The 25,187-nt window shown below is 48.4% G+C and overlaps 1 protein-coding gene across 1 annotated transcript in view; it reads right to left on the reverse strand.

Moving 5' to 3' along the window:
• Positions 1 to 4,091, reverse strand: part of ANKDD1A (ankyrin repeat and death domain containing 1A) — a 47,812-nt gene extending 43,721 nt beyond the window's left edge. The window contains exons 1-2 of the mRNA XM_063090041.1: positions 4,058 to 4,091; positions 835 to 938 (exon numbers count right to left, since the gene is read on the reverse strand). Coding sequence (XP_062946111.1) covers positions 835 to 938; positions 4,058 to 4,091 — 138 coding nt within the window. The remainder of the gene's footprint in view (positions 1 to 834; positions 939 to 4,057) is intronic.
• Positions 4,092 to 25,187: the final 21,096 nt, after the last annotated feature.

Here is a 25,187-nt window from a genome sequence, read left to right on the forward strand (position 1 = left end):
CCCCAGGCAGGCTCTGAAGACCCAGGTGGCACCCCTGGTGTCACCCCAGACAATGTAGCCTCTGCTTCTACCCAGGCCTTGTCACCTCTTCTAAGAAGCTCCTGATAGCCAGAAACCCCAAGGCAGGGAGGGGCTACCCAGTGTGATACCCAGGCCTATCCCCAATGTCCCCAACAAAAGGAATGGCTTTTCCCTCTGTCCCCTTCCCAGCAGGTCTGTGGACCACCACACCTGTGGCCTTCCCTGAGGCCTGGTCAGTGAGGCCGGGTCTTCCTCCCTGCCTGGTCTTTGAGCCCCCCAAGGGCAGGCCAGGCCCACAGCAGCTTTACACATACAGTAGGTATAGCAGGCGCTCAGAGAGCTGAACGAAATTGCTGCCTCACACACGCTCAGTCTCCAGATTCTGGCCTCTCTTGGTCCCAAACTCCTGAACTTCTGACCCCAGGCATCACTCCATCTTTGTCCCTGAAAGCACCTTCCCTCTTCTGCCCATCTGCCAGCCTCTGACTGCTGAGCTGTGACCCTCTGCCCTCCTGGCTCTGACCTTTGTTCCTTGAGTGCGCCTTTCAGATGGGCCACAGGGTTAAGGGTTTGACCTCTGGAACTGCCCAAGCCTGGCTTGGAATCCTGACCCTGACCTTGGGCCAGGCCCCAACCACTCTAAGTATCAGGGATGTCATGACAGTGAGGACAACGAGGACAGAGCCTGAGCCTCCCTCCAAGTTAACACATGCAAATATGCCTGCCTCCAGCTCAATGAACTGTCCCCCCTGCGCTGGTGTCACCATGGCACTATCCCAGGTTCCCCTGGATTTGGAGGAGCTCATTACGCACATGGTTTCTGGCCCTGACGTCAACCCTCCTCCCGATCAGCTCCTTCATCCTCTCAACGTTGTTCCTGCGGGAGGCCATGTGGAGCTGCCTCTCCAAGGTAAGCACTAGGGGGAGAAAAAGAGATGTGAGGTGCCCCCCACACTGTATAATGTGGGCACTGGGAGAGGAGAGGTGAATAGCCCTCCCTGCCCCTGCACATTTCCCTAGCGGGGGGGTCTTCCAGCTAGGAATGAGGGGAGAGAGGCACAGCTGTCCTCCTTCTCAAGGTCAGGGACCTCCCCACACAGGCTGCTACATGACCGGGATTTGGCAAACCCCTGAAGATGGAAGAGCATTGGCAAGGCCATCCACAGCCGCCCAGGTATGTGCCCCTATCCTCCTTGGAGGTGTTCCAGGCCTGGCAACATGGTCTAGGGCTCATCCCCTGGGCCCTGTGCAACCATGATCCTGACTGCTCCTGGTTTGTGAGGATATCTGGTCTCCTTGGCTAGACCAGAAGCTCCTTGGGGGCCCTGGCCACACCTGACTCTTCCTCACCCTTCCTGACCTACCCACAGCTCACAGCAGGCCCAGAGCTGGGCACAGGGAGGAATCCACAAAACTTTGCTTCTATGGGTGTTGCCAGAAATCCCCAGACTAATGGATGCCACACTAGCACAGAGGACGAATATTTGCTAGCCCTTTGCACAGGCATTACAGAGCAAATAATCTTGTGGGTTTATTGCTGCCAAAGCCACATTCTGCATGTTTGGTCCAGGGTGAATGTTTGGACCCAGCCCCTTTGTGTATCCAGGGACAGGTGGCCAGCATCTTGGCAGGGAAGGCTGGGACACATTGAAGTGACAGACAAGCCTTTCATGCAGTTTGTTCTCCCAGATAAATTCCACACAGCCTTCCACATGTGGAAGAGGGTCTTGGGCTTTCCAGGGCCTCATGAATACACCTATGAACCTCAGAACTCCTGCCCCAGGGCAATCACATGGCCCTGGGTTCAGCTCTGGCAGAACTACTTCCTGACTGTGTGACTTAGGCTACTTAATTATCCCATACCTCAGTTTCTTCATCTGCTAAATGGGGATGTGAGCTGCCCTGAAGTGTTATTACAATGACTAGAAATAAGATATGAAAAGCCCCTAGCACAATGTCTGGCACGTGGTGCCCACACCACCACCTCCACCATCATCATCACTACTACTCCTCCAAGGTAGAGTCAGAGAGCAAATTCTGATGGCCAAAGACCTGGAGGTAGTGCAACCTCCTTCATTTAGGGTCCCCTGATCCAGTGAAGCCCCCACCAAGGAAAACATCCTCCCTCCCTCCCTGCATTGGTTTTCTCCATATGCTGTGGCATATGCTGTGTTCACATATTTATTAGGTGTATTGTCTGCTTACCCCATTACAATATAAGGCCATGAGAGGAGGGATTTTGTCTGATTCATTCACTGCTGTATCCCCAGATTCAGGCCCTGGCACATATTTGTTGAGTAAATGAGTGACACAGGACTCATTCAGTCTCTTAAGGGGTCTTTGAACTAGAAGCTGTTGCCTCAATTAAGATTCACTAGTCCCCAGGAAAACCAAAATATGAGCTCAGGTAAACAGAGAAAGAGGCTCTGAGGGAAAGACAGCTTCAAGTCAATACTGCAGGGGAGGGGGTGTCCAGGAGAAACACCACTGTCCAAGTGAGGTCCCCATGGACAGCTCCACCTTCACCCTGCCCCAGAAGGGTCTGCCTTCCCTGCAGGTGAGGAGGGAACCCTTCTCTAGACAACAGAACAAGCTCTGGAAGAGCTCCTCTCAGATCAAAGCATCTCTGACAAGCACTGTGTCCTGAGTTTTCTTTCCTTAACCGCCTGGCTGAAAACCACCAAGATCCAGGTTCAGGAAGAGCTGCCACTTCAGGTGTGAGCTGACAGAGGCTTGGGTCCTAGGATCTGCTGTGCCACTTTCCAGAAGCAGGATCCTGGGCTAGTTATGCCCCCCCTTGGGGGTTTCAGTTTCTTCACTTGTAAAATTGGGGGAGGGGGAGGAAAGGGATCTGTATAGATCCTTTCCAGCTCTGACACTCTCTGTCTTAGCTGGAGCTTAGGAGGAGTGGCCTGGTTTGTGCTGGTAAACAGCCAAGAGTCCCAATGGGGAGCAAGTAGACACTGCATAGAACCAGGCCAGAGAAGGTCAAGTCAATATGAGATCAAGTCCAGTCTTATCTCTTCCATCCACCATGCCTCCTGTACCCTCTTTCCAGCCACCTTTGATGCACACTGCACCCTCTGGCCTCTGAGCCTTTGCCCATGCTGGGTCCTCTGCCCAGCACTCCCTCCCACACATCCAGTGCTCCATTGCTACACATTCTTTACAGGCCCGCTCAGGTGATCCTCTGCCCCATGTAGAACCCAGTAGACCCTTTGAAATAATTAGCACCTTGATCGAGCCCCCCACAGCTGGGTAGATACAGCATTTTGGACACTGTAGGTCTCAAAGGTGCCCAGTGAGCTGCACTATGGGGATTTGGGGGAGAACCCTTGGGTTCAGCTGCCAGGGCTCAGCCAGGGCTGCAGGATTGAGGGCTCACAGGGGGAACACTGGCACAATCCTCTCCGTCTCCCAGGCAGTGCAGCCAAAGCTCCCCCAGGCTAGCTGACGCCCACACAGATGCTGCTGCCCGGCCTAGAGGCTCTGGCACTGGGCACACTCCTTGAGAGAGGCTCTAAAGTGCCCTCGTCCCACTCGCAGCAGGCCACAGCTCCTCTCCTTCGGGTTTTAGTATCCGCACCTGATATGGTCTCCAGTCCCCATCTAACCCCGACATTATGGGGGAGCTGGGGCCTTCAGCATTTCTACCACTTAATGGCTGCGTGACCTTCCACAACTCATCTAACCTCCCTGTGCCTCAGTTTTCTCATCTGTAAAATGGAGATAACAACAGGTCCTGCCCCTGCTGCCGCAGTGAAGATCAAATGACGTGCCTGTTCTGGCTCAAGGCCTGACACACAAGTAAACACTCAATAAAGGATCGCTATTACCTTTATTGTTGGTAGCTAATGTCCCAGCCGCAGCCCCGCCGAACTCCAGTCCCAGGCACGCGACCAGTGTCCCCTCGGCCTGATGCGCTACCACTCAGAGCCACAAAAAAGTCTCGGCACGGATGCGGGGGTCCTCTCGGCCTTGGCCCGCCCCCGGCCCCCGGTCCCCGGCCCCGGGCCCGGCTGCACCGCGGACTCACCGCCGTCGGTCTCCCACGCCGGCTCCTCCGCCATCTCTCCGCTCCGCGGCCCCTGCGTCGCGGGTGCACGGGCGCGAGGGGCGCGTCCGCCGCGGCTGGGCCCCGGGGGACGAAAGGAGGGGGCGCCGAGCCCGGGGAAGGGGCGGCAGCTCCTGCAGACCAGACCGGTCGCCGCTGAGCTTGCTAGGGGCGCTGCGGCGGCGGCTACCCCCCGTCCTGCCTCCTGCTCTCTCAACCTGCCGGTGGCCCTGCGCCTTTCAAACCCGAGTCCAGCGAGTCTGGGCCCCACCGGGTACCGCAGGTCCCCTGAGTTGTCTTCCGCGCCGAGCTCTGCCAGCCTCCTGCGCCCTGGAGGTGCGTGCAAAGCATCTGGCAGACACCCCCCAGCCCTCACCCCGCCTCAGCCAGACGCAGAAAATCAGACCCCAAGGGCTAGAGCAGGCGTTTAAGGAACAGCAACCCCAGCAAGCCTGCGAGCGCATAAGAGATGATCAGATTTATTCATGATCCGAAAAATACAAGTTGATTTTTGCCAGTCTAATTGACGTAAGTGACATATCTCCTTGTATATATCACTTATGCCAATTAGACTGGCAATCATTAGAAAGGTGGATAATGCCAAATGTCAGCAGAGAATGTGAAGCGATCACAGCAGGTGCGCTGCTGGTGGGAGCAGCCTGAGGCTGCCATTCTAGAAAACAGTCTGACGGTAATGAAGGAAATTAACCACAGCGAACCCTAAAAGCCAGCTCCTGGATATAAATCCCTGAAATTCTCTTGCAGGCTCATAAAGGGACATGTAGGAGGATATTCGTTGCTGTGTTGTTTTGTGGTTACCGGGAATTGGAGGCAACCTAACTGTCCATCACTGGGAGAGTGGGTGGGTAAAATGGGGCACTATGAGCCTTAGAAGCAATGGACCAGGTGTTTTCATGGTAACGTGGATCTAAACATCGAGTGCTGGGCAGAAAAAGTAAAACAATCCAATGAGACCTATAACACAATACTAACAAAATTATTAGAAATGCAAGTACACAAAATAGTGCAGATTTGCAAGACGCGTGCAAACAAAAAGATACACATTAAAATCAGAATGGGTTGCTCGCCAAACTCTTGGGGGATGTCCATGTCTTCTGTTTGCCTTTTAGGACTTAAGACATTTACAGCCCCTTTAGATTTGGGGATACTGGGGCCCCAGACATCTCTATCCCAAGACTTGAAGCCAGCAAAGCCATGAGAGATGTAATTACTAATTCTTCAGAATCAGAGGAGGAAAAACATGAGTCATTACTCCATAGGGTACAGTTCAGGAAGGCTTCCTGGAGGAGGAGGTATTTGGAATGGCCTTTGAAAAATAACGTAATGATCATAGTGAACAATTAATGAGCTCCGAACTAAGGACTTTGTGTGTGTTATCTCATTTTGTTACCAAACCAAATTATGATATGGGCACTATCATCTCCACTTTTGGGGGGAGGAACTGAAACTCAGAGAGGGTAAAAAACTCTCCCTGCCTGACAGCAGTGAGTAGTGAACTCACGGTTCCAATCTAGGTGGCCTGCTTCAAGAGCCATGGCATGAGCACCTGGCAGGTGGACAGGACCCTGACAGAGTCAAAGTGGAAAGACAGCAGATGATTGGTCACTCTCCATGCCCTGGCCTCCCAGGTGGATGGGAGCAGAGGTGCCAGGGAGCAGTTGGCTGGTGCGGCTGCCCAGCTGCCATCTTTGACGTGCTTGGTCCTAGTCAGCAGAGCAAAGTGGCTGCTGCTTTGTCACCTTCCTCCCGCAGCCACTGCTGCCTGGGGACTGTCCATACCCCTCATGGCTTTCCCTGGGGAACCTGAAAGTGAGATCCAAATGACATGAGTCAGCATTGGACAGAACCTTCAGGAGTGGGGTGACTGAACTGCCAGAAGCTGGCCATCCCCACCAGACCAGTGCCCTGGCCCAGGCTGAGACACGCCCATCTAGTGCTTCCAGGTCAGTCCAGAGGTCCTATGGGCTTCTTTTGGAAGGCCTCCCTAGCCCTCAGTGCTCCCAAATTCTGCCAGGGCTTTTTTATTCATTATCTCCTTTAATCCCCACAACAATTCTAGAAGACAGACATTGTCATACCCATTTAACAGATGGGGAATGCCCTGGGACCTGAGGCATGGAGTGGGGGACCGGACCTCCCTCCCACAACCAAGCACACTGCCAGCACCAAGGAGCATGCCAAAAACATCACCTCCATGTGGGTGGACCCCCACAGCCACCACAGTAACCATAGCTGCTGCAAAAGTGGCTAGATGTCACAACCACCACAGAGATCACCTACCAGCCACTGGAGTGCATTGACACAAGAAGAGTCACCAGCAGAGTCCAAAGAAAAGAAGAGGATGTCTCTCTCCAGAAAGCCCATTGCAGAGTGACAGAAGAAGCATCTGCTTCAATAATATTGGGGGACCTGAACACACTTCTCAGCATTGGACAGATCATCTAGGCAACAGATCAACAAAGTAACCATTACTCTTTCAGAGGGAGAGAAGAAACCTAGGGTAATTAGAGGTGGGAGGGGGGAGGGAGAGGGGAGAGGGAGAGGGGAGATAGAGAGAGATTGGACAAGGGCATAAAGAATAAGTACAATTTGAGGGCCGGCCCATGGCTCACTTGGGCGTGTGGTGCTGATAACACCAAGTCAAGGGTTAAGATCCTCTTACCGGTCATCTTAAAAAAAAAAAAAAAAAAAAGGAATAAGTGCAATTTATAACAATATATAAACTAGTAATATTGATGTGATCAACATATGTCAACATCGAACCCCCAAAATTTATATAATCAATTCTGATTCAATAAAATTTTTTTTAAAAAAATGAATGGGGAAACGGAGCCTCAGAGAAGTTCAATAACTTGCCAAGGTCACAGCAGCAAGTAAGTGGCAGAGCCCGAATTCAAACCCACTGCACCACACTACCAATCCAGTCTGGACCAACCTGGCCCATTCTTTCCAACCCCTTCCCGTCCTTCAAGTTCAACCCCACAGCACCACTCCCCCAACCCCAGCTTCCCAGGAAGCCTTCCCCGGTAGACACTATAACCAACTGGTAATCTAGATCAATTCCTTCCCCTCTGTGGGCTTCAGTCTCCTCACCTATACAACTGGAGGTGGATGAGTGAGCCGTCCTGCCCTGAGGGTCCGTGGCTGGACACAACACAGTGTTCTTTCTCCAACAGGCAACCAGGGATGGAGGGACCCCCAGCACTGGTGGCAGGTTTCTCCACAAGGTGGCCCTCCTGTCTTTTCTTTGTTCTTACTCCATCTCTTGTGAAATTAAGAGATTCTGTTTTTCTTTTTTACAAGATAGATCTCGACGTGTTTTGCAATCTACCTAGTTGATTTCATGCTCCTTCATTATTTTGACATTCTGTTAGAAAGGCCCCACACCGGACCTACTGAATCAGAACCTGCATGTTAACAAGGTCTCTAATGACTCCTGTGGACATTAAATTAGGAGAAGCACTGCTCTACTCTGTTCACAGCACTTCATTCCAATCTTTCTTTGTGTCGGGCTTTTATGCTCCTATTTTCTCCAAGCAGGTCTAATCTCTTCGAGCTGTCATTTATTGCGCGCCAGCTTTGTATCAGCCACTGTGTCAGTCATTATTGGCGTTATCTCATTTACTCCTTCCAGCATCCCTGTGAGGTGGATGGTGTTATCGACTTCATTTACAGGGAGAAAATCGAGGTGCACAGAGGGTTAGTCCTAGGCCTGAGGTCACAGCCAGTATGTAGCCAATTCAAACCCAGCCTGTGTGTCCCCAAAGCCGGTGTCCTTGGATCCTAAACTGTAGAGCTGCTCTCATTGAGGGCAGGGATGTAGATTGCCTGCTTCTGTGCATCCCTGCAGGGTGGGCACAAGCCAGTCTCAGGACACAGTCATGATGAGCCCTTATCACCTCTCAGTGGTGGGCACCTTCCCCTCAAAGCCCCCAGGGCCACTTGCTGGGAGTCTGGGGTCTCTGCTGGCATTCCATCCTCACAGAAGCCCAGGTCTGCAGAGCGCTTAGGCGTATTCCACCTACTGAGGTGCCCTGGCTTGAGGCATCTCAACCTGGGGTGCCCATACCCTGGGGAACACAGTAGGGACCTGAGATACAGGAAACCACAGTCAGAACCTCAATTTTACATAATGCTTGAGGAGGAAGTAGGGAAAGTTGCATTTTAATTAAAATAATTGTAGTTAAACTAGGGAGTACATGTAAAATCCATGGGCTACTTTGGACGAGGCCCCAGAGTTTTGGGTGTTCATATGTCTCTACCTTTAGGGGTGTTTGGAGGGAGATATTTGGGGGAGCCAAGTCCTAGCTCTACCTTTCTCCTGTTCCTGCCAGGATGCAGGGCCCATTTTCACCCCAATCTCTGGTCCTTGTCTTTCTCTCTCTCTCTCTCTCTCTCTCTTTCTCTCTCTCTCTCTCTCTCTCTCACACACACACACACACATACACACACACACACACACACAGTATAGCGATCCCTGCGTCATTCTTGGAGCAGACAGTACTCAGCTTCACACACATGCTGCCCCCATTCTCTTGGAATCAGGGACATGTGGAGTTGAGGGACAAGAAGGACATGTAATTCAGAGACCATCAGGGTTGACAAGGATGGAGAGGGCCCTGAGAGCACAGTGCTGGGGTGTGGGGTGGGAAATGGGGAGTGGCTCTCAGACCTGTGCTTATGAGGAGTGAGGGTCTGTGTGAGTATGTGTGACATCTTCACACTGATTAGAAAGAATGAGGAAATATCAAAGTGAGGGAAAACAAATGGAGAACTTCTTTGATTGTGGAAAAGGTATGCCAATTATAGTCATTTATGAGCTCTGCATATCATTTTAGCCTAACTCTGTGGCTTAGTAATGACTCATATCATTCCAAATGTTATTTTTTTTAATCCTCAGAGAGGAAAAACAAAACAAAACAATAAAATTGAGTTTGTGAAAGCTCCTCCAGCAGGATGAAACATCCTCTGTCCTGCCTCAGGGCCTTTGCACTGGCTATTCCCTTCTTGTTAGAACAGCTCTTGCCCACCATTTTCCCATGGCTGACTCCTTGTCATTTTTGAGGCTAGCCTAAATGTCAATTTCCCAGTATTAATTGTGCCTCTGTCTCTCTCACATAAGCCCATCTTTTGCTTCAGAGCATGGTCACGATTTGTAATCCTGTGACGCCCAAATAATACTGGGTCCACCCAGAGCCCATCACCCTTTTGAGTACATCATTTCATACTCAAAAGAAACACAAGTCTGGTTTCAAAAGCCTTGAAAAATAATGCAAGCCATTATTTTTAAATAGCAAAGAAATCAGGAAAGTTCAGATAGTGAAACTTCCTAAAAACCCTCTTTCAACACCTCTTTCCCCCAAGGTTCATTCACCCAATACGGCCACTACCTCTCTTCCCAAATCTCTTTCTCTGCCTCTTTAACCAGACTCTCTCTCTTTGTAACACCCAGAGGTCCTCATTTTTCATACAGAATAATTTTGTCTGCTCCACTCTCCTGCCACTGGGATCTGCCCCATCACCCTGACAATCCTACTGGGTGCCCACGAGCAGCCTGTCACCTCCTTCAGGCATTCTGAAGACTCAGCTCAATGCTTTTGAGCATGCCATGTGAATATTTATCTGTTTAGTTAGAAGCTTGTTATCTCCCTCTCCCACTTTCCTTTAAGCACTTTTGATGACCTTTAAATCACAGAGAAAGAAGGAGGGAGGGAGGGAGAATGAAAGTTGACAATGGAAGACAAATCTCAATGGCACATGATTCCCCACCTTGATGGTTTGAGGTTCCAGGGGTTCGGGTAACATTTGGAAGGGGTCCAGATGTCCCTGGATTTTATTCCTAGCTCTGCCCTTGCTGGGTTTGGGGGCTGCTCCCTCTGATGGCCTGTGACCATGAAACTTCCCCCAGGTCCAAAGACTGCTCAGGTCCCTAGGGGCCTGAGGTCTGGGATGTGGAGCCTCCAACTGGAACAAAATAATTGGGACAAAGAGATGATTTTTTTTTTCCCTAATGTTTTATTTAGAAAAATTTCAAGCATACAGAAGAGTTGAAAGAAAAGTACCACATTTTGATATTGTGCCACATTTGCCTTAAAAGATATGTTTTGTTAAAAAAAACAAAGGTTATTATGGAAAATTTCAAATATATATAAAGGTAAAGAGAATTATAAAATAAACCCCACATACTCATCACCGGGCTTCAGCAATTAACATTCCATGGCTGTGACATAATGATACGTATACTTTGGTTTCCATCCACAGCTCCTGGCTTGTTCTAACCTTCCCCCACCTTTCTGACTTGGAGTTGGTCATAAAGAAATTCTCTGACCTACCTTGTGTGATTGTAGGTTGATAAGATCCCATTTCAGGAGGGTCCTGCCCTGTGCCCAGGAGGAAAGAATGCTGCACAGAGGGGCCGAGAAGAATCTGGACAGGCCTTGCTGGGTTTCCCTACCCAGTGTATTAGTGTTAGATCGTGCCCTTTTGGTCCCATCACATTTCCACATGGTTGTCCATGCTTCACTCGTGCCGTACAGATAGCTGAACACGTGAAGGCTGCTGGAGGGTGGTGCACCCGGGGAGGGCATGAAGCTCCGCACCCCTTCTCCCATACCTCACCCTGTGCATCTCCTCATCTGCATCCTTTGTAATATCCTCTGTCATAAACCAGTAATTGTAAGTGTTTCCCTGAGTTCTGTGAGCCACTCAGCACATCAATAGAACTCAGACAGGGGGTTGTGGGAACCCCAATTTATAGCTGGTCAGTCAGAAGCACAGGTAAAATAACCTGGGGCTTGTGTCTGGCATCTAAAGTAGGGGGCAGTCTTGGGGACTGAGCCATCAGCCTGTGGGACCTGATGCTATCTCCAGGTAGATAGTGTTGGAATTGAATCAGAGGACACCCAGCTGGTGTCTGCTGCAGAACTGGCCTGCTTGCTGGTGGGGAGAAACCCCCACACATTCGGACACAGAAGTTGGTCGTCTGTGTGGCCTGTTGTGCTGTGAGAGCAGAGGGGAGACAGTCTGGGTTTTTTCCGCTCTCAATAGTGAACTTCTTCCTCCTGAATTATTCTGAAGCAAATTCATAAATATAATTTTATCCGTAAATGTCAGTATGCATCTCTATAAATAAAACCTCATTCAAAAATATAGCCACAGTACCATTTTCACATCTAAAATCTAACAATAATTTCCTTAATATCATCAAATACCCAGTGTTCAACTTTTCCCAATTGCCATAAGTGTGTATGCACAAACAAGCCCACTTCAAAAAATTCATGGAAAAATAGAAATGAAAGGTAACACAGATCTTCCCATGAACTTTTTTGAAGTACCCTCCTATGTGAGTATGTGTATTACAGTTTTTTCAAATCATAATCCCAGTAAACTCCTTACACTGAAATTGGTTGATTCCTCTAAGTCTCTTTTAATCTACAAGTTTCACACCTTTCTCTGCCTCCTGTATTTTCTATAAATTGGTAGATGGATCAAAAGACTTAGAATTTTGGAAAAGTTCCTTTCATAGAAGTGGTGTGTATTTCCATTAGAAGGTACATACTTTTGTGTGATGTTAGCAGCTATTAATGATTTCCTAAATCCATTTATAAGGGTACTTCAAAAAATTCATTGGGGGCTGGTCAGTGAGCCCACTTGGGGGAGCATGGTGCAGATAACACTAAAGTCAAGGGTTAGGATCCCCATACTGGCCAGCTGCCAAAACACACACACACACACAAAAAAAAACAGTTTGTGGAAAAATAGAATTGAGAGATAATACAAATCTTTCCACAAACTTTTATTTTTCATCTTTTTTTTTTTGCAGATGGCCCATACAGTATCTGAACCCCATGACCTTGGGGTTATAAAATGGCATTCTAACCAGCTGAGCTAACCAGCCAGCTCATTCCATAAATTTTTTAAGTACCCTCATATTGAACCAGAGGTTGAAAATGGGTGATGTCCTATTTCTATCATCCCTTCTCAATTTATTAGTCGGCATGCTTATAAAAAGTGGAACTTTCCCACAACATCTATTTGATTACTCCCTGGTACAGTCCATATCGGAGAGACATTCTTTCCTTTTATAGTTTTTCCTTTTATTTACCAGTTTTCCAAATAATGAGATGGCTTCCAAGCCTCTTATGAAGCAATCAATATGGTGCTTTGTTTTGTTTTTCTATTACTATTTTTTTTTTTTTATAAAGATGACCAGTAAGGGAATCTTAACCCTTGACTTGGTGTTGTCAGCACCACACTCAGCCAGTGAGCGAACCGGCCATCCCTATATGGGATCTGAACCCGGGGCCTTGGTGTTATCAGCACCACACTCTCCCGAGTGAGCCACGGGCCGGCCATGTTTTTCTATTATTATAAATTAGGGATTTGACCATACTCAATGTGTTTTGTTCATTGATGTTATTTTCTTATTGATGTTCAAATTGTGTTATCTTTGGTCAAGTTGGCTCCTGAAGCCTTTTGCTTCAACCACCATAGTCTTTGATAGCTTTCCTGCTTCTGATATGACAACATACTCCAGATTCATCTGGCACATTCCGAGCACCAGACCTAGAATCAGCCATTTCTCCAAAGAGTCCTGGGCCCTCTTAATGGGAAATCATATTTAGAGACCATAGTCTGGGCTCTAGGGGTGATCATTGCTACTGGGTTGGTCTTATTTCTAGGATCTTTCAGTAGATTGGGTTTGGAAATATTTGTGTATTTGTTTGTTTTCTGATAAAATGCATTATGAGTTCATCCTCATGAGTGAGTATCAACTCAAATTCAAGACAACAGGATTTCACCTAATGTCATCAAAATAACATCTGTATCTTCTTTCTGTCATATTGGAAATTCAGTGACTCCAACAGAATTCCTCATTCACTTTAACCTATAACATACTCAGTACAGTCTCAGAATAACAATTCCAACATGATAAAAAAGCAATATGATTCCTGAAAAGAGTTCAAGTATATTTTAAAGTTTTTCACGTCATTTGGATACATCCCACTAGAGACCCAGAGTCACATCACTGTTTTAAAGTCACTTGGACTAGTTCCTCTCTGTGTGGTTATACCATCAACCCAGCACACATGGTTTATTTGTTTTGTTTTGATTTTGATTTTTAGCTATTTTTAAATGTTAATTTTGTTTTGCAATTATGTAAAATACTTACATGTTTCAGAGTCAAGTCTCCGAAGGTTGTCATAGTCGGCTGTGGTGCTGGGTAAAGAAGTGATCAGTGGCTTCCAGATTGTTCTCACTCTTTTTCACTCCACATCCAGCTTTTTCTCCAACTGATGGCCCTGCTGACTAACAGTGGCTCTAGGTCACCACAGATGCTCAGCTGCAGACCCAGAGGCATTAGATACTTAGAGGAAATAGCGTCCCGTAGACTCACCCATGAGCTTGCTGCACGTACTCGGTTTCTCGGGTTGACTGGCTAGTGACTCCTCCTCTGGTCCCCAACTCCCCTTCTGCTCCCTCTCCTCCCCAGCTCCTTCCTCAATCGTGTAAGGCAAATTACTACAATGAATCCTCTATCCCATAACCTCAAAATGATTCTGCTCCCCCGACTGAATCCTGACACAATAACTTTTGTTGTTGCTGTTGCTTACCCTTACATTGTTTAATTGAATTACGTATTTTCTCTTTCCTCCAGTAGCTTACTATATACAGTCCTCTCACTTTGCTTTTTTGTGATAGCAGCTTTATTGAGATATAATTCACGTGCCATACAATTCACCCAGTTTAGTGTACAATTCAATGGTTTTTAGTATTGTTCAGAGTTGTGTAACCATCACAGATGGTTAAATTTTAAAATATTTTCATCACTTCAGAAGAGAAACTCCATACCCACTAGCTATCATCACCCTCCCAGACTTCCCATCTCCACCCCCACCCCAGCCCTAGACAACCACTAATCTACTTTCTCTCTCTATAGATTTGCCTGTTCCAGACATTCACCTTGCTGTATTCATGGAACAACCCACCCCAGTGATCTCTTTGCAGGGTCTGTCAAGATCTTCCTCGATCTTTTTCACAGCCTCAAAGTTCTCCATTGTGTGGCTTATTCAACCAGTCCCTGCTGATGGACATTTGCCCTGTTTCCTGCCTTTTGTTATTACAATGTAATTACCATGAATAGCCTTATGCTTGTATCATTGGGTATTTTTCCTAGTGTGTCTATAAGAACTATTCTTAGAAGTGGGATTGCTGGGCCGACCCCGTGGCGCACTCGGGAGAGTGCAGCGCTGGGAGGCAGCAGCGCTCCTGCCGCGGGTTCGGATCCTATATAGGGATGGCCGTTCGCTCACTGGCTGAGCGTGATGTGGCCGGTCACAAAAAGAAAAAAAAAAAAAGTGGGATTGCTGGATCAAAGGGTAAATGCAATATGACGCAGCTATTCCACTGCTGGGTATATACCCAGAGGAATGGAAATGATCATGTCATAGGGATACCTGCACTCCCATGTTTATTGCAGCGCTATTTACAATAGCCGAGAGTTGGAACCAGCCCAAATGTCCATCAAAAGATGAGTGGATACGGAAAATGCCATATATCTACACAATGGAATACTACTCTGCTATGAAAAAAAAAAAATGAAATACTACCATTTGCAGCAAGATGGATGGACTTAGAGTATTAAGTGAAATAAGCCGGGCACAGAAAGAGAAATACGCATATTCTCACTTACCTGTGGGAGCTAAAAATAAATAAATAAATAAATAAATATACAAACAAATAAATGGGGGTGGGGAAGAAGACACAGCAATCACAATTCCTTGAACTTAAGACAAGTGAACAGATATGATGTTGATGGTGGAGGAGGGGAGAGAAGAGGGGGGAAAAGAGGAATTGGTAAAGGGACACAAAAATCAACTACATTGTATATTGATAAAGTAAAATTTTAAAAAAGGGTAAATGCACATGTAATTTCTCTAGCTATTGCCAAATTCCCTTTCTGAAGTCCATACTATTTTGCATCCCCATCACCGGTGTATGAGAGTGCTTGTTTCCTCACAGCCTTCCCAACAGAACATGCTGTCAGACTTGGATTTTTGCCAATCTGAGAGATAAGAAATGGTAACAGTGTCATTTCAATTTGCATTTCTATTATTATAAGCAAAGTTGGTTATATGTTTAAGAACCACTCTCATTTTTTTTCTGAGAACAATCTGTTCTCATCTCTAGCTTATTTTTCTTTATGATTAGTTGGCCTTTCTCTTAAGAGAGTTGTTTTTGTTTTTTTAAAGACTAGCAAGTGCAGCAGTGAGAAGGAGGAAAAGAGAGAACAAGGAGTGGGATATGTAACTGACTGTGCACAATCAATTGTGATACTCACTGCCTTTAGACCAGCCCTTAAGAGAGTTTTAAAACAACTTTTACTTGTCTTATTAATAATGTTCGTTTATTATCAAAGAAATGTTAAAATACAGACAAGGAACAAAATACCCACAATCCATCTATCAAAGATGCCACCATGAATCAATCACTTGTTATATATTATGTCAGCCCTTTACCAACAAAAGAAAAAAGATATGCACACACACACAGTACTAAAACGATTGCTGGTCTTGCGCCAGCACTTGGGAGCCAGAACTGCACTGATCTCCTCTCTGCCTAGAGCATCAACTGTGTGAGGGGAGGGAGGTGTGGAGTCCCTGGGGGAAAAAAGGGGTGGCAGAAGGTCCTGGTCAAGGGGGATCAGGAGTGGCCAATGGTTAGCCCCTGGACAAGTACCTGAACTGAGTGGGCAGTTTGATTGTGGATGGGAGGGAGCACTCTCCCCCTCCAGAACTGTTTACCCCAAGGAGGGGAAGGAGCAGCAGGACACAGGGCTAGGTGACCTGAGCTCCAGGCCAAGTGCTGCCCCGTTGTGTGTCCCTGGACAAGTATCGCCCCCTCTACTCACAAGGAAATAGCCTTCTCACTCAAGCATTTTATAAAGAGATGTTGAATAATCCATTAGATGAAGAAAACATTAACAACCCAAAAGAGACAGGGCCGGATTATTTTTCGGGCCCTTGGGAACCGCCTAAACTCACAGATCTTGGTCACCACCCTCATCTCACAGCCCTTGCATATCCTTGTCTTCTTGAGTCCACTCCTCGTTCTGCCAATCTCTCGCTGTGTGACCCTGTGCACATCACTAAATCTCTCTGCCCTTCAATTTCTTCATCTGTGGATGATCTACTTTTTTATAGGGTTATTTCAAAATGCCTTGAGCAGATGCTGGCACACAGTGGGTGTCCCAGTATGGTGGTGGTTATCCCTCTGCCCGCCACCTGGCACCTGTACTATCCCGTTTAATCATCTTGACAACCCAGTGAGGTAAATGCTAGCTCCATTTTACAGAGGAGGCAAGTGAGGCTCAGACAGGTTAATACTTGGCCCAGGGACACACAGCAAGCAGTGGAGAGTTGAGAGTGGCATCCACGCGTGACTCTGCACAGGGGAACTCGGTGGTGCCCACGTGCTGAACCCCGTGCTACAGGTGAAGTCTGAGGGCATCCCTCGAGCCAGCAACTGGGCCAGTCCGCTTGGGCACCTCGACTCTAGGGGCGACTCTCTCTCCGGGAATGAAAGCGATTTGGGGGAAAGCCTCAGAAAACAGAGCAAGCATGTATCCTGGCGCGGAGGACTCAGACGACAGAGTCTGGGACCTTACAAGAGCCCGGGGCCGGGAGCGGGAGGAGCCCGCTGGGTTCCGCTGCAGTTCCGGATGTCAACACACGGGGGAGCCAGAGCCGGAGAAGAGCTGCTGTCGGTGAATACAGTAATTCCCTCAGGTGTGCGCATACCTGATCTGTCCCCACGCCAGCACTGCAGTGACGGAGGCCAGAGGGACGCGAGGAGGGAGAGGCTAGAGGGTACAGGCTGTAGTCTAACCCGAGGTGGGCCGGATCCGCCCGTGAGGAAGGAGGCTCCGCGCCATGGGGGCGGGGTGAGGGAGGAAAAGGCGCAGCGCTGAGGGTGTAAGTAAATGTGCATTAACTGCCAGTTTAATTCCCACTGCCCTTTCTTCCCCTTCTCTAAGGACCTCCCAGGTGAAGGAAAAGATAGAATAACTTCACTCACACAGAAAGTTTGGGAATCACTATGCGTTCCTGTCAGAGGACTGTGCATTTTAAAAAGCTGCACAAAGAGAGCAATGCCCACCCGAATGAACTTCTAAAGGCCTAATTTCTGAGACTGTTACAGGCAGGTGGGAGAGGTGTTTGCCTGGATGACCTGGCGTTCCTACGCAGAGGGTGAGACAGCTTTTGTGATCTGGGTCCCAGAGCAGGGACAGGGTCAAGACTGCTTTGAAAGCCCAGTGCATCTGGGCACATGGGGTCTGGGTCCCAGGCCTCTGTAAGAAGTCAGCACAGCTATGTGCAGTGTTCTTGGGTGGTGCCCCTGGCCCAGGGCTCTGCCAGCCCAGCCAGTGCGGCTCAGGGTAGGGGGCAAGATGTTGGGGGCGGGGGTGGAGATGCTGGGGAAGCAAAGCAAAGAGAAAGGGAGTGGGGAGTTAGGAGCTGAGAGGCTAGAGTTGGGCAAGACCTTCATCCTTCAGGCCTGTTTCCTTACCTAGAAGGTGGAGATGATACCTGATGCAAAGAGGCTAGGCAGGAAACCTCCTCTGTGGAGTCCTTCCTGATTGCTCCAAATCCAAAATGCGGCTCCTTCCTGGGGGCTCCCAGATCCCGTAGTCCAGCCTTTGGTGCCAGCCTCAGCTGGCCTGGCTGGAAGTAATTAGTTTGCAGCTGTCACCCCTGTCCCCCACTACAGCACTATCCCAACCCCAATCCCTGCCGAACAGTGAACTTTTCAAGGCAGACATGGTGGCTGATTCATCCCTGTATTCATTCAAAAATACGTCCTGATAGACTTGGCAAAATGATACTAAAGTTCATCTAAAAATTTTAAACCTGTAAAAACAGAGAGCAAGTTATAAAAACAGAGCATGGGGGCGCAGGGGGAAATGAGACCATATAGTAAAACAATTTGACAATAGAATTTTTTTTAAAAAAGAGCTGGGGATCTCACTATATTGCCCAGGATGGAATACAGTGGCAAGTCACAGGTGCGATCCCACCACTGATCAGCACGAGTTTTGACCTGCTCTCTTTCAGACCTGGGTTGTTTCACCCCTCCTTAGGCAACCTGGTCGTCCCCTGCTTCCTGGAGGTCACCATACTGGTCCCGAACTTAGTGCAGACACCTGATCATCAGCATAGCGCACAACAGCCCAGAACTCCTAGACTCAAGCATCTTGCAGCCTCAGCCTCCTGAGTAGCTGCAACTGCAGGCACATGCCACTGCCCTTAGCACAATCAAAATTCTTTAAATGGGGTTGGCCTGTGGCTCACTTAGGAGAGTGTGGTGCTGATAACACCAAGGCCACAGGTTTGGATCCCTATATAGGGATGGCTGGTTAGCTCACTTGGGAGAGTGTGGTGCTGACAACACCAAGTCAAGGGTTAAGATCCCCTTACCGATCATCTTTAAAAAAAAAAAAGAAGAAGAAGAATTGTTTAAATGTACATACCTTTTATGCCAACAACTCCATTTCTAAGAATCTACATCACAGAAATAATAGCAGTAATTGGGCAAAGACAAATGTGCAAGGATGTCTGCTGCAAAGAACTGGAAACAACCCAAGGGTCCATCAGTAGGTAATGGTGAAATAAATTGTGGTGCAGCCATATGCTGAGCAGTTATTGAAGAGAAACGAGTGGATCTGTATGTCCTGAGGTGGGAAGAATCTCTGAGACAGCAAGAGTCAGAGCAGGAAGTACAGTGTGAGTCCATTTCTTTAAAACATTCTCCTGCCACTGCCTTCAAGCCTTTATTTGTCAAATCTTCCTTCCCTGTCCCAGAATGACAATCTGGTAGATATTTTGCTTTGCAATCCCTTTAGGATATTAAAATCCCATCCAACTCAATTTAAAATTCCAAGCTCTTTGCATCTTCAAACTACATATAGCACAGATATATATCATAATGTCATATTAACTTGTTTATTTCTCAACACAACCCTCTGAAGTAGACACCATGATTATCATCCCCATTTTACAGATGAGGAAATTGTGGTATAGGGGGGTTAAACAATTTTCCCAAAATCACACAGATCATAAGTGGCAGAACCAGAGTCTGTGCTCTTAACCATTCTGTTATGGCACCCTACATTCACAAGACCTTGAATGGGACTTTCTTGTTTCAGAATTTCAGCAAGCATACTATATATCATTAACTAGATATACTAGATTTAATTTAGCTATTACCCTAATAGACATATAGATTATTTCCAGTCTTGTGCTATCACAAACAGTGCTGAGATGAATTTCTGTGCTTCAGTGTTTTTGTGTACTTCTGCAAATACTTCAGTAGTTTAGATTCACAGAACTGCAATTGCTGGGTCAGTGGGTAAATTTAAGTTTGGTTATCTGTTCCAGACACCTATTGGTATATAATAAACTACCCCAAAATTTAGTGCTTAAAACAACCATTTTATCTTGTTCATGATTTTATGGGTCAGGAATTTGGGAAGGGCTCAGCTAGATGGTTCATCTCTGATTCTCTTCCAAGATGGCCTCATCACTCACATGACTGGGCCTCAGTGCTCTTTGACCTCTCTCAATATGGGCTTCCCCACAGCACATACATGTCAAATAATGCAGTTCAAGTAACTCAGTAGTTGGCTTCCAAGAGGCAGGAAGCTGAACCTGCAAGTTAAGGGATACACTTGGAACTAGGACGGTGTCACTTTTGCTGTATTTTATTGGTCAAGGAACTCTTAGTCCAGCCCAAATTCAAGGGAAGAGGACACAGACCACATCTTCCCATGGAAGGAATGTCAAAGAATTTGTGGCCACATTTACTCCACCATTTTAGCTATTTCCAAATTGCTCTCCAAAAGGCTGGTCAATTTACATTCCTACCAACAATGTATGGGATTGTCTTTGCCCACACCCTCAACAATACTGTACATTGTAAAACATTTTAATTAGTGTCAATCTGGCAGTTGAAAATGGTAATTTCATTGTTATTTTCTTATGCATTTCTTTAATTATGAGTGAAGGTAAGCATCTTTTCATGTATTTACTGTTCATTTAAAAGTTTTGGTTGCAGGGCTGACCTGTGGCTCACTTGGGAGAGTGTGGTGCTGATAACACCAAAACCAAGGGTTCAGATCCCTATATAGGGATGTCCGGTTAGCTCACTTGGGAGAGCGTGGTGCTGACAACACCAAGTCAAGGGTTAAGATCCCCTTACTGGTCATCTTTTTTTAAAAAAAAGTTTTGGTTACCCTTTTTTTTCATATTGATTTGTAAAATATATATATTAAAATTAGCCCTGGGCCGGCCTGTGGCTCACTTGGGAGAGCGTGGTGCTGACAACACCAAGCCAAGGGTTAAGATCCCCTTACCGGTCATCTTAAAAAAAAAAAAAAAAAAAATTAGCCCTTTTTCTGATATTACATTACAAATAGTTTTCCACAAAAAACTTTGTTTTTCGATAATTTTCTCAATTCAGGTTTTTACTTTTTACATGTTCAACTTACGGGTTGAATCTCCCTTATCTGAAACACTTGAGACTGGAAGTGTTCCAGATTTTGTATTTTTTCAGGATGCTCCAACTGAGCATGCTTCATCCGAAAGCCCCCAATTTGAAATGCTCCAATGAGCATTTCCTTTGAGCATCATGTTGGGGCCCAAAAAATTTCAGATTTTGGAGCATTTTAGATTTTGGACTTTCAGATTAGGGATGTCCAACCAGTATCAATATTTTACTTTAAGATTTCTGAATTCTGTGTGGTGCATTCCTTTCATTTTTCAGAATTTTCTTGCTAGTCTCAAATGTGTATTTTTCCAGATGTATGTTGATATCATTTTCCAACACTCCCACCCCAAATCCTATTGGTGTTTTGATTGAAAATGCAAAACCTTACAATTGGAGGACAAGGCTGGTCCTTATATGTTTTGAGTCTTCACTCTCATCAAGGCTTAGTGGGGGGATGGCAGTGCCCCAGGCAACTGTGGGGGAAAGAGCCCAGAGTGCACCAAGGGCAGCCCTGGGGTCACATAGGCTGCATGGCACCCTGTCCCTGGGAACCTGCAGCCTGGCCAGGGAAGCCTAGAACTCAGCCCCCAAGCCTACAATGCCTGGGCCTTCCATTGCAGGGTGAGTCCTTGAGGAAAGACTTGAAGAAGGATTCCTTGAAGAAAGCATTCCTCAGAGGCCCAAGAGAGGGGCCAGATGCGCTCAAAGAGCTGATTCATGAGGCAGGGGATTTCACAGAGCGCTGCCTTGTTCGAGAGACCAAGCACACTGATACTTCTGCCAAGGCAAATCCTATCAGTCACAAAGTCACAGTTTTGGGGAGAGGCGGGGATCTGCTGCGGGAACCACAGGAACGGGAGGGAGGCTGCTGTGGGCACAGCCCTCAGGCTTGCCTTTCCTCCCAGCTGGGGCTCTGCTGGCTTCTCTCCCATCCTGGAGCCGCAGACTGTGACATCAATCCACTCTGTCCCCAGGCAGGGGCCCCAAAGGCTTTCTCTAAGGTGTCCAAGGAGGCTAGTGGGCATTCATTTATTCAGTAATTATTTCTTGAGTACCTACTATGTGCCAATCAGTGTTCTAAGAACTTGGGATACAGCAGAGAATAAAAGAGACCAAAATTCCTGCCCTCCTGTAGCTTACAGACAATAAAAATATGTAAATATGTTAGGAGATGTGTCATGGGAAAAAACAGGACAAGGTAAGGGAACTTGGGACTTGGTAACGGGGAGCAGTCACATTCCCCAAGACGGCAGCTGTTCTGGGGAACTTCCATTTGCCCTCCAGTTCCCCAGGGAGGCTGGCCTGAAAGACGGCATCCTGCCTCTGTCTGGGCTCAACCAAAGGGGGTCATGCAGGAAAGTTGATGCAGGGGAGGGAGGTGTTTACACCGTGGCTCCCTCCCTGTGGGGTCACAGCTCCTGCCAGTTGGCCCTGTCCCACAGTTCTCTCCTTCCTGAGTCCAGTAGCCACGTCTTTCCCTCACCCCCACTCCCAGGCCTGAGAGTGGCAAAGGCGCCCATGCTACTGGGCAAGGACACTGTGCTCTCCCTTGTGTTTCCTCACATCCCTTCCACACCTTTGTAAATAGCCCTCCAATAATACTCATTTGAGTGCCGTATTCTGCTGGAATGCTAGAAATACAGTGACGTTTGAGCAGGCTGGAAGGCAGGAAGGTGGTTTGCCATGCAGGTATTTAAGGGAAGAGTGTTCTGGGCAGAGGGGACTGCAAAGGCCTGGGGTGCAAGGGTGGGCCTGACCTGTTTGAAGAAAAAGCAAGAAAGCTGAGTGGCCGGTGCAGAGTGAGGGAGGGGGAGAGGAGAAGGAAGTAGTATCGAAGGGGTGTGTGTTGGGAGGTGGGAGCTTGGCTTTTGCTCTGAGCGAAGTGGGGAGGGGCGGGGATGTTTGGGTGGAGGTACTGGAGGGCTTTGTCCCAAGGGATGACATGACCTCTACCACTGTCACTCTGGTTGCTGTGTTGAGAACAGACTATGGGGTCAAAGCATGAAAGCCTGGAGGCTGGTGAAGGGGGCTGCTCAGAGGGCAGCAGGGATGGAATGAGAAGAGGCTGGTGGTGTGGAGGTGCAGCCGACAGGATTTGGATGTGGGTGCAGGTTGGATTCAGCAGGGCTGCTAGGTGGCTTCCCTGCATCTGCCAGCCTGGCCCTCCTATACTGTCCCTCTGGGTGCTGCGTGTGCACATGTCCAGTCACCAGGGTTGTGCACCACAGACCCGTCTCCTCTGGCAGGCCTAGAGGTCTGCTAGCCTCTGTCAGGAGGGGACCCTGAGCCAGGTGCAGCCACCTGCTGTCACTGGCCTGTGTGGGGCAGTGGATTCATTCTCTGGGGCACTGGGAAGGGAGGCTATGTCTGATACCCAGAGGCAGCCCCTGTAAGTTGTCTGTTCCCATATCAGTGACCTGCTTTCTGGGGCACTCCCAGACCTATGCCCTGCACCCAGACCGCATGGGTCAGCCAAACTTGAATGTGGCCAGCTTCTTCTTCCACCACGCGCTTGGCTGGCTTCCTCCTAGTCTCGTCGGCAGCCCTTGCCCCTCCTGTTGGACATGCTCTTTCAGAATCCCTGTTTGGCGGGCCCCCTCCCACAGGGCACCCTGTGTGGAGCCCCTTGGCTGGGTTCTCACTGCCCCAGCTCCTGAATTCAGTCTGCGAGCACCTTCCAGGCCTGCTGGGGCTGGCCCCCATTGATAACACTACCACAGAGCACTTGCCCCAAGCTGGCTCTGTGCTGGCTCAGGCCTGGCCTCACAGGCCTGCTGGGGTCCATCCAGCACAGAGGGCTGGTTATAAGCATGGGCTATGAGGTGCAAGCTCTGCCACTCACCTGCACATGACCTTGCCTGGTCACCTAACTTCTCCAAGCCTCATCTGACCTTATGGTGTCCCTAGCACATCAGAGGACCTTACCAGTACTTTCTGAAAAACTACTCCATGCAGGACACAACACACTGCCTGAGCCAGAGTACGTGCTCAATAAAAATCATCCCCACCTGCACAGGAAGAAAGACTCAAAGAGAAATGTAACTTGTCCAAGCCACAGGGCTGAGTTATGGTGGAGCCGCTCCCCGTGCCCTGACCCACCAGTCTGCCCTCCCATGCATTTGCCTCGCTCTTCCCTGCCTCTGGGAGGCCAGCTCAGGCAGGGTCGGTGCTGAAGGGGTGAATGGAGAGGGCAGGAGCTCACACCCTCTGACAACCCCGGAGGGGAGGGGAGATACAAAAATGAATTAAGTCTCAGCCCTTCAGCGGGCTGCCAGTCTGGAGCTGGGAGCCACGGTACCCGCCGGGAGCAGCACCCCTCCCCACATAGAGGATCCAGGATGCCTCCAGGGAGGGGCAGCATCTGGGTTCCTGGCACATGACTGGCTTGTTGATTTTAAAAGGTCACAAGAAATGGTAACCACACAATCTAAATTTTTAAAGACAATCCAAGTTTCAAAATTGTGTCCCATTGTTGATAGGGCATCAGGCACCTCAAAGAATCCTAAATGACTTCTCACAGCCAAATGGGTCACAAAAATCCATATTGTTCTACATGTCCTGAGCTTGACTTGGGGAAATAGGGTCCCCATTATGCTGGGCACATAGATGTCAGCTGCCCCCTGTCTTGTGGATGTGTGCACATCCACAGACACTAATATCAGCCAAGGCAAAGGGTCACCTATTCGTGGGCCATTAAATGACTCAGTGGCTTGAGTGAGTGTCCCCTTCCCCTTTCTAGCAACTATCCTGACAGCCGTACTGAGCACTGTAAGGTCTGGAGGGGCCTTCTGAGTTCTCAGAGAAGACACACTCTTACCTTGCACACTTCTCACCAGCACGAAGGGCAAGGCCTGGTCCAGGTGATACCAGGGTTGCAGCCAGGGTGTCTCTGACCAGAGCTGTTGTCCTTTGATGCGGTGGCGTGGGTGCCCCAGCCCCTTGCGGCAGACCCGCCTTTCTCATTGACACCTGCCAGGACTTTTGGTTTCGGTTTCTGAGAGCAGAAACAAGTCTCCCCTTTCCCTCTGCTGGCCTCCACACTTCCCCTCCTCCTACCCTGCCTCCTTCCTTCCTTCCCTCTCCCCCTCTGGTGGGAAATGGCCCCCCTGATCTCTGGCTCTGTGGGAGGGAGGAAGGGGAAGAAGGAAGGGATAGAGAAGGGAGGGGAAGAAGGGAATTGCCAGAGACCTCACTCCATTTCAGGGCTGGGCAACCACTCGCAGTTGTGGGAATTGTGCACTGCACAACTCTCGAGGGTGCCAGTCCCTGGATGGCACCAAAATTGCATATTTCAGGTAGATGGCAGTGAGTGTCCTGAGAAGGAACAACTTTTCCTAAATAATCTGAAGCGCTCCGAGTGGTATGAAAGGGCCACTTACCTTTTGGATGTGATCTCCCAGAAGCCCCAAGCCAGTCCCTGTCCCACAAGCCACCTCACCTCCAGTCCTTGTGCTCTTACTCACTTGACCCTTTTTGCTCAACTTCTCAGCTGGGCGAGAGCCCCAGTGAGAGATTCTGGTTCAAAAGAGGCTGACCAATCACCTCT

Source organism: Cynocephalus volans, chromosome 3, assembly GCF_027409185.1.
Source record: "Cynocephalus volans isolate mCynVol1 chromosome 3, mCynVol1.pri, whole genome shotgun sequence".
Taxonomy (NCBI): Eukaryota; Metazoa; Chordata; class Mammalia; order Dermoptera; family Cynocephalidae; genus Cynocephalus; species Cynocephalus volans.